Source organism: Eretmochelys imbricata, chromosome 3, assembly GCF_965152235.1.
Source record: "Eretmochelys imbricata isolate rEreImb1 chromosome 3, rEreImb1.hap1, whole genome shotgun sequence".
Classification (NCBI taxonomy): domain Eukaryota; kingdom Metazoa; phylum Chordata; order Testudines; family Cheloniidae; genus Eretmochelys; species Eretmochelys imbricata.
In genome coordinates, this window is record NC_135574.1 from 98,814,297 (window position 1) to 98,826,775 (window position 12,479).

The following is a 12,479-nucleotide window of genomic DNA, read 5'->3' on the forward strand; positions in this document are numbered from 1 at the left end:
GAACTCTTCAAATAACATCTATCCTCCTTCCAGTGTGGCTAGCCTACCTACTTCTCACTGCACTAAACCGACATCCATTTTCTCTCACACCTCTCCAAGTAGCTCCTTGGTGTATTAAACCAGTATCCATTCTTCTTTCTCCATCCACAATTGGACCAGCCCCCCACTTCACAATTCAACTGTCCTCACCTGATTTAGAATGAAGGAACATTCTGATGACTGTGACTGAACATTATGAAAAGCAGAGGAGATTTAATCTACACGGAACAATAGATTTCAGATGAAACTGTCATTCTGCATTGAAAATCATCTACCATACATCCTATTTTTACAAAGATGCACATTTTGCTTAATGGTTTCCTAGCCATTAGGCAGCTTAAAAGGATGTTGTTGAGTGAGATAATTACATCCTTGTAAAATTTTAGGCACAGCCCTCTGTGTCTCTTAGCATCCCCAGTGTATTCATTGTTTCACAATTACTCCACCTTCCGAAATGCTGTATAGCTTTACTGAACCTATGTAACATGTTTGTGCATGATGATGAGAGACTCATACTCAGAGAGAGACATACCCATAATTTTCTGTTTACAGGGTGAATAATTTTCTGTCTTCAGGGTGAATAATATTAGACGATAAGGTTATGTGAGCTTCTTTTAATGGATGATAAAGTACTGGGGAGAAAAGATTCAAATGCCTTTAAGGCATATGCAGTACACAACAGTCAAATAAATTATAATCTGAATAATGAAATGAAGTAGAGGAAAGCACTAAATAAGGGGAAGTGATCAGCATTTTCATACTGACCTTTTTGCGATCTGCATTACAGTTTAACTTGCTTGGCCGTGCTGCTATGTGTGGTGTGACTATAAAGTGCATAAATGACATGAATACAAGAGGTTTGCATCTATTCAAATACATGGCAGGACAATCCATAGTTCTTTTTTTTTAAGTGCTCTTTAGATTGCTGAATTATCTGCCTGCTTTCTCCAGACTTCCTCTAAATTGCTCACCTAAATTAGGATTTTGTACAGGCTAGTCTATAACGTTTAATGTTAATTTTTTCCCTCTTTATCCCAGGTAAGTCTACTAATTTAGCTCTATAGGTTTTATATCATACTGTCCCATTATCAAGTTCTAGGCAATATTCCCTACCTATTGTTTCCATGTTTTTTTCTAGTTCCATACATTTGTTGGGTTTAATTATCTGAGATTGGTGGAATTATCTTTCACAGAATTGTAAGTGTGCTGTAAAAGATTTTTGGCTCAAACATCTGCCTTAAATGCTTAGCAGGAATAAATATGCTTTACTATCGCTGTCCTTCCCACAGTTTGTGATGATGAGTGCATAGGACTCCTTCTAAGTGACTTGGATCGACTAAACCAGATGACTTTGAGTGTCAACCTCAGTGGCCCGTTGCCTCCTCCATATAAAATGCTGTATGGATTTGAGAACACGACACAGGAATTAAAGGTATATGCACAGCACACCTACATCAATCCAAGGATTCAGTACAGACACCTATATATTTGCCTGTACACATAACCACAGCTAGAAGTAGGGAAAAAGACAAATGAAAGGTTTAATTACTTCAAACTTGTCACAGTTGGTAAATAGTTATTACAATTATGTATTTTGACTCATGATAATAAGTAAATCATGCAGTGGTAATTTGTTTGTTCACTTGGATGGAAGGAAATATATGGCAGGCACAGAGAAAATGAAATGAAATTCTAGTAAAAATAAATATTCTTGTTAACAGTCCGTAGATCAGTTACATTGTAGTCAGTGCACTGTATACTCTACCACATGCATATATTTTATATCCTATATTAAAAGATTTAAAGCTGTCAGGACCTCTGAGTAAACAGGTTTGGATGGGTGTGACATTAGTCATTAGTGTCAAAAAAGGAGATACATCTGCACTGAGAAGAAAGCTTTGATGTTTCTTCCCTCCATTATTTCTGAAGACCTGAAATCCATGAAATGGATTTTTTTCCCCAGCATTTGCTATCACCTCAGCGAGCACCAGAGAGACTCCTTCAGTTGGCACAAAAAAACCTGGATACCCTCGTGACAGAGATGGACGAGTTACTGACAAGGGTAAGTCTGTAGCATTCTGAGGTAAAGCTAGGGGTTAGCTTAAAGGGATGCTTCTAAGTGACAGACTAAATTCTTTTTGAAGATGAATTAAATGTGAATGAATGGCTGAATTATAAATCACCTTTCACTCCCAAAGTGCCAGTTTCAAATCACTCCCCATGCCTCCCCGACATCCTCTTTTTTGGGGGGCCAGTATGTTCAGATGTGTTCTTTTCACATAAACATATAATGTAAGCAGAAGCAGGTACTCAGCATTCAAGAATGAACAGATTTGAAAAAGATAGTGCTAAAGGAAAGAGAGCCATTATTGTGGCAAATATGAACAAGTCTCACAAGGGTTGCTGCTAGGAGTTATTTTACAAAACCAACAGTGGCTAAGCCTCCAGATTACCACAGTGACTCCTGTGGCTGGAGCCCATTTTTGGGTAACAGAGGCCTTCAGCAAGTGAGTCAGTAGATTTCTGTCATTTCCCCCTGCACTGAAGTGTTGCCTCTTGAACAGTCTTGGGGTTTCTGCATTAGTAGAATCATGTAACATGTAACACACATAATAAATGGAAGGAAGGGGAGGTTGATGATAATGAATATAAATCAGAACTTAGGAATTGTAAGAAATTGATAAGGGACGCAAAGGGAAGGGACAAAAGGAGAAACCTATGGCCAGCAGAGTTAGGGACAATAAGAAGGAGTTTTTAAAATATATTAGGCACAAAAGGAATCCTGACAATGGAATTTGGTCCATTACTAGATGGAAATGGTAGAATTATCTATCATAATCCAGAAATGGAGAAATGGTCAATAAATATTTCAGTTATGTATTTGGGGGGAAGAGAGATGATATAGTCTTATTGTGATGATAACATTCTTCCTATTCCACTAGTATCTCTGGAGGATATTAAACAGATTATACTAAAGTTAGATATTTTTAAAGCAGCAGGTCCAGATAACTTGCATCCAAGAGTTTTAAAAGAACAGACAGAATTTTTCACTGGACCTTTAATGTTGATTTTCAATAAGTCTTGGAGCACTGGGGAAATTCTGCAATACTGGAAGAAAGCTAATGTTGTGCCAATTTTTAAAAAGGGTAAATGGGATGACATGGGTAATTATAGGCTCGTCAGCTTGATATCAATCCTAGACAAGATAATGGAGCGGCTCATATGGGATTCACTTAATAAAGAATTAAAGGAGGATAATGTAATTAATGCAAATCAACATGAATTCATGAAAAACAGTTCCAGTTCAAACTAACCTGATATCTTTTTTTGATGAGATCACAAGTTTGATTGATAAAGATAATAGTGTTGACGTAATATCCTTAGACTTTTGTAAGGCATTTGAACTGGTACTGCATAACATTTTGATTAAAAAACTAGAATGATATAAAATTAACATGGTACACAGCAGATGGATTCAAAATAATGACTGGAAGATAGTTAATGTAACGCCAATATTTAAAAAGGGCTCTAGAGGTGATCCTGGCAATTACAGACCGGTAAGTCTAACGTCAGTACTGGGCAAATTAGTTGAAACAATAGTAAAGAATAAAATTGTCAGACACATAGAAGAACATAAATTGTTGCCCAAAAGTCAACATGGTTTCTGTAAAAGGAGATCATGTCTTACTAACCTATTAGAGTTCTTTGAAGGGGTCAACAAACATGTGGACAAGGGGGATCCAGTGGACATAGTGTACTTAGATTTCCAGAAAGCCTTTGACAAGGTCCCTCACCAAAGGCTCTTACATAAATTAAGTTGTCATGGGATAAGAGGGAAGATCCTTTCATGGATTGAGAACTGGTTAAAAGACAGGGAACAAAGGGTAGGAATAAATGGTAAATTTTCAGAATGGAGAGGGGTAACTAGTGGTGTTCCCCCAAGGGTCAGTCCTAGGACCAATCCTATTCAACCTATTCATAAATGATCTGGAGAAAGGAGTAAACAGTGAAGGGGCAAAGTTTGCAGATGATACTAAACTGCTCAAGATAGTTAAGACCAAAGCAGAATGTGAAGAACTTCAAAAAGATCTCACAAAACTAAATGATTGGGCAACAAAATGGCAAATGAAATTTAATGTGGATAAATGTAAAGTAATGCACATGGGATAAAATAACCCCAGTTATACATACAATATGGTGGGGGCTAATTTAGCTACAACAAATCAGGAGAAAGATCTTGGATTCATCGTGGATAATTCTCTGAAGATGTCCACGCAGTGTGCAGTGGCAGTCAAAAAAGCAAACAGGATGTTAGGAATCATTTCAAAAGGGATAGAGAATAAGACAGAGAATATCTTATTGCCCTTATATAAATCCATGGTACACCCACATCTTGAATACTGCGTACAGATGTGGTCCCCTCATCTCAAAAAAGATATACTGGCATTAGAAAAGGTTCAGAAAAGGGCAACTAAAATGATTCGGGGTTTGGAACGGGTCCCATATGAGGAGAGATTAAAGAGGCTAGGACTTTTCAGCGTGGAAAAGAGAAGACTAAGGGAGGATATGATAGAGGTATATAAAATCATGAGTGGTGTGTAGAAAGTGAATAAGGAAAAGTCATTTACTTGTTCCATAATATAAGAACTAGGGGCCACCAAATGAAATTAATGGGCAGCAGGTTTAAAACAAATAAAAGGAAGTTCTTCACACAGCACACAGTCAACCTGTTGAACTCCTTGCCTGAGGAGGTTGTGAAGGCTAGGACTATAACAGGGTTTAAAAGAGAACTGGATAAATTCATGGAGGCAAAGTCCATTAATGGCTATTAGCCAAGATGGGTAAGGAATGGTGTCCCTAGCCTCTGTTTGTCAGAGGGTGGATATGGATGGCAGGAGAGAGATCACTGATCATTACACTGGCCACTGTCGGTAGACAGGATACTGGGCTGGATGAACCTTTGGTCTGACCCAGTATGGCCGTTCTTATGTTCTTATGACAGGTGTCCAGGTATAATTGTAAATGGGGAATCATCATCAAGCTTGTGTGGGGTCCTGTGAGGATCAGTTCTGGGCCATACAGTATTTAACATTTTTATCAGTGACTTGGAAGAAAACATAAAATCATCATTGATAACATTTGAAGATGACACAAAAGTTGGGGGATTGTTAAATAATGAAGAGAGTAGGTCACTGATTCACAGCGATCTGGATCACTTTGTATTATGGGGTGCAAGCAAAAATATGTGTTTTAATATGGCTAAATGTATACATCTAGGGATAAAGAGTGTAGGCCATACTTACAGCATGGGGGACTGTATCATGGGAAGCAGTGACTCTGAGAAAGACATGGTGGTTGTGGTGGAGCTGAACATGAGCTCCCAGTGTGACACAGTAGCCAAAAAAACTAACACGATCAGGAGATTCATAAAGAGGAGAATTTCGAGTAGCAGTAAAGAAGTTACTTTACTTCTGTATTTGGCACTAGCATGACCACTGTTGGAAGTGTATAGGTTTGATTACAGTCTATAAGCACCTACATGGAGAACAAATATGTAATATTGGGCTCATCGGTCTAGCAAAGAAAGGCATAACATGATCCAAGGGCTTGGAAGTTGAAACTAGACAAATGCAGACAGGAAATAAGGTGCACATTTTAAATGGGAGCAATTAACCATTGGAAGAAGTTACCAAGGGTTACTGTGATGGAATCTCCATCAGTGACAATTTTAAAATCAAGATTGGATGTTTTTCTAAAAGATCTGCTCTAGGAATTATTTTGGGGAAGTTCTACGGCCTGTGTTATACAGGAGGTCAGACTATCTGATCACAGTGGTCCCTTTTGGGCTCGGAGTCCATGAGTCCCTTTTCAGAGTCGTGTTAGTCTGTATCAGCAAAAACAACGAGGAGTCCTTGTGGCACCTTAGAAACTAACAAATTTATTTGGGCATAAGCTTTCGTGGGCTATAACCCACTTCATCAGATTCATGGAGTGGAAAATACAGTAGGCAGGTATAAATACATGTAATATATGCCATCATGTGCCAGCAATGCCCCTCTGCCGTGTACATTGGACAAATTGAACAGTCTCAACGCAAACGAATAAATGTACACAAATCAGACATCAAGAATTGTAACATTCAAAAAACATTCAAAAACCAGTAGGAGAGCACTTCAATCTCCCTGGACACTCAATAACTGACTTAAAAGTGGCAATTCTTCAACAAAAAACCTTCAGAACCAGACTTCAACAAGAAACTGCGGAACTGGAATTAATTTGCAAACTTGACACCATCAAATTAGGCCTGAATAAAGACTGGCAGTGGCTGGGTCACTACAAAAAATAATTTTCCCTCTGTTGATACTCACCCCTTCTTGTCAAATATTGGAAATGGCCACATCCACCCTAATTGAATTGGCCTCATTAGCACTGACCCCCCACTCTGTAAGGCAACTCCCAGCTATTCATGTGCTGTGTATTTATACCTGCCTACTGTATTTTCCACTCCATGCATCTGATGAAGTGGGTTATAGCTCACGAAAGCTTATGCCCAAATAAATGTGTTAGTTTCTAAGGTGCCACAAAGACTCCTCATTTTTTATCAGTCCCTCAAAAGCATAATTTTCTCTTTCAAATCCCCTGGGCCTGAATATTTCAGAGAAATAATAAACATGTGTTTGTAGGATTGCCTCTCACACACGGGTACCACAGGTTCACTCAGCATTTGTGATGGAGTTGCAAAGTGCCCAGGAGGTCTCAGACATATTATAGAAAAAGTTTTGCAATTTCTGCATTTTGGTTTTCCTGTTTTAAATATACAAATGATCTGTTTGTTGTGGTAGTTCATTTCTCATTTGGCTGTACAACAGTGGTTCTCAGTTTACCATTGTGGGCCACATATGCAGCTCTCTATGTCTCATGTGGACTGCATCCACACAATATATATACTACTTGTATGGCCCTCAGGATGTCGCATGGGCTGCAGCTGTGTGCTGATTGGGCTGCAAGCAGGCTGTAGGTTGAAAACCACTGCTATAGAGCACTGTGCTATAGAGCTGCTATACAGCACTGTGAGTTGTTTCAGTTTCCACTTAAGAATTGCACAGCAAGACAGAGAAATTTCTGATTTAAAATCAAATCTAGTTATCACAAAGAGTCAATCAGTGGGGCTATCAAAATGGCAATGGCATTTACAGCGATAAATCAAATAATTTTTAAAACACTTTTTTATTTTGGGGAGCTGAGGATCTCTGGATGTCAATTCTATGTGCTAGTTATTCCTTTTATTAGGAAAGCTTTTATTTCAGATTAGAGCTTCAGTGCAGAGATTGGAATATTGTTAGGTCATCAGAGAGAGAGTCTGAAAGGAAAATAATATAAAGTGTGCCACCTAATGGTCGAGAACTCTAAGAAGGGGAATTGATATCAGAAGTGCTGAAGTTCAAGTATTTGATGGAACATTAATATATAGGACTGGCAGACCTGGAGAGACGATATTCAGCAAAGTAGTTGAATTGCTGCTCTGGACATTAATTAACACACACAGATGACACTGAGAGTTGTATTGCTAACATCAGCTGCTGAGTATTCCCCTGAAATTTTAAAAGTTCCATGTAATTTTAGACTCCTTCCCTAAAGAGAGTCCTGTGTTGTAGTTTTAAGCCACTTTAAGATAGTGGTTTTGGCTATTGCCTGTGTACATTTTATATAAGTATATTATTTTGTAAATCCCTTCAGAATTACAGTGTGTGTGTTTGTGTGTGTGTGTGCACAGGTGTGCATGTACCTGAAGAGAGGGAGTGTGTGTGTACTCCAAATAGTAATGTAAAGCAGGCTCATTCATTATCTCTTTATTTTCATCTTTTAATACAAATTATAAGCTCTTAGGCATCACAGACCTTAAATAGAAGAGGACTCTTATAACTGCAAGCAGGGGAAATGATATTTTCTAGATTAGGGGTTCATGAAGAAAATTGCCATACATTTAATGTAAAGGTCAGGAGAACACAGTATTTAACCTTCTGCAACCCCTTCATTGTGTTCGGTCAGTCAGAACAACTTCTCATCCACTCTTTCCTCCCCTCCAGAGTGGCTGCCATCCTCCTATCTCTCCCTGCTGTCTTCTCCTCCATCCATACTCCCTCATTCATCTACATTCATATTCATTGCCAATTCATTCACCTTCACATTCACACCTCATTAGCTTGCAGGTGCTTGCTTCATTCTTCCCTTTCCATCAGCTCATTTTTTTCTCCCCTTCTGGCTTTCCATTTAACTTTATTCTCCCTCACTCACATTTCCATTCACTCGTTTCTTACAGTCCACCCTCATGGAGGGCTTGGCTACACTTGTGAGTTACAGCACAGTAAAGGAGCCCTGGGTGCACTAGCTCACTACCCATCCACACTGGAAAGGCACGTAGAGCGCTCTGACTCCGCAGCTACAGCGCTGCTGGTATTCCACCTTGGTAAGTGGAATAATGTTTGTTTCGCCCTTGCTGGAGCACCGCGGCGCCAGTGTGAACGAGGTGTTGCTTTACTGCGCTCTGATCAGCCTCCGGAAATGTCCCATAATCCCCTTAAATCAAGTGGCCACTCTTGTCATTGTTTGGAATTGGCTGCAGGAATGCGGAAATGCCCTTTGAAAGCTCCGTTTCTGAGGGCCGGCTGCTTATCTGCTCCGAGACAAAGCAACCATTACTGTGGAATGCTATGTGTGAGAGAGGGGGCTAAGGGGTGTCTGTTGCTGTCTGAATTTACAAGACAGCATACTGACATGCTCTCAGCCCCCCAAAAACCCACTCTCTCTCCCCCCACATACACACAACATACTCCCTGTCACTCTCCACCCCACCCCACCCCCCCATTTGAAAAACACATTGCAGCTACTTGCATGCTGGGATAGCTGCCCATAATGCACCACTCCCAACGCCACTGCAAGTGCCGCAAATGTGGCTGTGCCAGTGTGCTTGCAGCTGTCAGTGTGGACAGACGGCAGCGCTTTCCCTACTGCGCTCTCCGAAGGCGGGTTAAACTCAAAGTGCTCTACATCGGCAAGCGTAGCCATGCCCTGAGACTAAGGTGGTGTATTGGGGACTGCAACTGTAAGGGCTGAGCTTCCCAGACAGAGTCAGAAAACCTCTTCACCCACACCTTACCCTGCAAATCAGGACGTCCCTATATCCATCAATGACAGCCGCGACGACTAAGAAAACCCTGTTACTGGATCTGGAAAAGTAGGTGGCCGAGGCAACGTTGGCTGTAGACAGCAGGAGGTACTTGAAGGGGGGCCAAACCCTGCCTCTGTGCAGCCCACCTGAATTAGCCAAATATATGTCTGTGTTGCATGTTCACTCCACCTAAAGCATGTGTTTGGTAGAAGCTCTTGGTAGAGCTATTCCCCTGGTGGCATGCAGCGGATGGAAGCAGCACCATAGTATGAGTCCCTTCAGTCAGAGCAGATGTTATTAGGAGATTCTATTGCACAGAGGGAGAAGTAGGGCTGAGCACAGATGGTAATATTTGTGTGGATTTCAGATTTGGCAGAAAGGAATCCAAATGCAGTGGAGAATAAAGATTATATCTGTATGGATGTGTGCCACCTGTGAACCCTAGCCACACAAGATACTTGTAGGACTGCAGGACTTAAAAACATTCCCTCTTCCTGAATTTCCCTGGGATAGATCCTTGTTATCCCAAAGGGTTTACCCTGTGTCTAAAATTCTGTAACTTTTGAAGCCCCCGCAACCCTGTTTAAAAACTCATTCATGGATGTCACTCTACCACCTTCCTCTAGTTCTTATCTGGCTGGCTTTGGTAGTTTCTCAGAAAGGAGTTTGAGATGTAACTTTCAATATTAGCAGTGTTTTCTTCAGTTGAAGCCTGCCCCGTAGATATGGGGAATTCTAATGAACTCAATACATGACAAATAGTTGGCACTTTACTAACAAAGAGTGACCCCTGATTGTCTATGTTATGGTGAGACAGCGTCTGAGTGATGCTATCGGTTATTTAATTTGGTTTGTAGAGTTGAAGTTAGTCCAAAAAAGAGAAAAAAATAAAGTGAAAAATTTATTTTCCGGTAGAGCAAATTATGGTTGAATACAAGAAGCATTCAGTGGAGCTGAATGCATTTAAAGAGTTAAGGGAATGGTCACAGAGGGGAAATGGAAACTGTTCAAAGACAGATTAATTTGCGCCAAAATATAATACATGGCATACAGCCATAAATAGTGAGAGTTAAAAAAGGCCAATCTGAATTAATGTGAATGTGAAAAAAGTAATCAAGGATAAGAAAGGTATATGCAAGTTATAAAACATCATTTGTAGTGAAGGACAAGAATATTATAGAACAAAGTGAAGTGCATGTAAAATATTCTAGGAAAATCAAAGGCAGAGAATAAAAGGATGATTGCAGAAGATGTGACGATAAATAATAGGACAATTCTCAAATACATGAGGAATAAAATGACATCAGAAATGCCATCCTGGATTAGACCAGTGGTCCATCAACACCAGGTACATCCACCAATCACCTGTACTGGATGCCCTGTATAATTTACCCAGCAAGTTCTGCCTCTCAGGCACATTTTAAAGGTTTGATCATCCAGTAACACAGGCATAACTTGCATAGAAGTGACGAGCCCATGGTCTTTTAATGGTCAGTGTAAGACTGATGCTTCTCACCTCAACCATTTTTAATGTAAATTACCTATGTTGTAATTACTGTGAAGCAGGTCAGTATAATAGACCAAAATCATCCATGGATTTTATTTCAAGGACAAGTTTGGCCATTTATGCTTTAAGTACTATACATTATTGTACTTCTTGGATTTTTAAAGCCATTTCTGTGCAGTAACAAGTATTCAGTTTTCCTGAGCAGATTTAGGGATTGGGCAAGATCTAGTGTGATAAGTAAGGATTCACACACAGCCAGCTTGGACAAGACTCAGAGTTTTAAAGTGTCATTAATTTCCCTGGACTAGATTATTGCAATGCTTGTTCATAACTGAGAACAGGATTTGCATAGCTGTAGCCAGATAAAATGTAAGCTTGCTCCAGGTCATGTAGATCTTTCAACCCTTTCCCAGGAACTGGAGAGAGCATGTTGCCCTGTTGCTTGGGATGTTCCTTCTGGGCAATCACATTCCTACACAAACAGCTTATTTTCCTCCATGAAATAGTGTTTGCACTCAGTATATGAAATGTTTGCAAGAAATGGTCAGATATCGTATGATGAATGTAGGTGTATTATAAATAGGGATTTTTGAATTTAAAAATAAATATGAATGTATTTGGATGGTTTTTTTTTCTGACTAGTGCTTTGTCAGACTTGTGTTTGATGTTCATCTCCATCCTGATCTGTTGTGATTCATTAAAACTATAAATCATGAAGGTAGTCGTAGTCAAAACTGTATTGATCACTTGAAAATGTTATATACAAAAGATTTTAAGCAAAATGAATGAAAGAGTAATTCTTCTTCCTTTTCTTTCTCTTTTTCTTTCTTCCTCCAGTTAATTAATGTATTGATTTAAAATTCTACTAACTTACTGAGACAGGCCATGTCTTCTTCAAAAACACCTCAGGGGAGGTACCAGGTAGGGAGTGCTGTGTATACTGCACTCTGTCATCAGGAAATCAATCACATAGTGAAACTAGTGGAAGTACGCCCTGAAATATCCATTAAAAGCTTTTGAACAATATTCCTTTAAACACATTCAAAGAATGTTCTCAACTTGAGTCCCTTTGTGTGCTGTTCCACACAACTAGCATTTCCAAGAACCAAAAATAAAGCCCTCCAATTTCCATTTAATGGAAGAGGAAATAAAATGTAATTGTGTACTTGAGCAGTGTGTGTCATTTCTCGTACATCTGATCAATAATTCATCGATTTGCCTTTTGCCCGAGGAAAGATTTGCAAGTGGATTCAGCCAGTTGGAATATCTCCTGGTGCAGTCTTGTCATGTCCATTAATTATACTTTTCCTCAATTTGGATCACTAGGCTACCAAGGTGACGGCAGATGGAGAACAAACCGGGCAGGCTGCTGAGAGGAGTAATGACAGAGCCCAGTCTCTTGGACAGTTCATTAAGGACACGCTCCAGGCTGCAGAAGGTATTGGAAAAAGAAAACTATGGCAGTTGCTCCTCATGGAAATTGAAAGGAAGTAGGGAAAGAGACAATGAGAGAGAGGGAGAAAGAGAGAGCATTAGCTGGTAGACATCCTGTGATTTAAGAGTCAGGCTAAGGAACTCCAGCCAACTATCTGCAGACTTCTGTAATCGACAGGGTGCAGTTCATAACAACCGTTAGTGGATTGGTAATTATAAGCACAGACGAGCAAGAAATTGGAAGTGTTCCTTCAGGAATGTTCCAGTTCTTGAAGAACAGCTATTATGATTACATAACTAATGGGTGCCTTCTGCTTAGCTGTTTATTTT

At 39.7% G+C, this 12,479-nt stretch overlaps 1 protein-coding gene across 1 annotated transcript in view; it reads left to right on the top strand.

Annotated features, from left to right (window-relative positions):
* Positions 1–12,479, top strand: part of LAMA2 (laminin subunit alpha 2) — a 340,783-nt gene that overhangs the window by 232,321 nt on the left and 95,983 nt on the right. Inside the window, exons 33-35 of the mRNA XM_077812149.1 lie at positions 1,329–1,471; positions 2,003–2,101; positions 12,042–12,153. Of these exons, the coding sequence (XP_077668275.1) occupies positions 1,329–1,471; positions 2,003–2,101; positions 12,042–12,153 (354 nt within the window). The remainder of the gene's footprint in view (positions 1–1,328; positions 1,472–2,002; positions 2,102–12,041; positions 12,154–12,479) is intronic.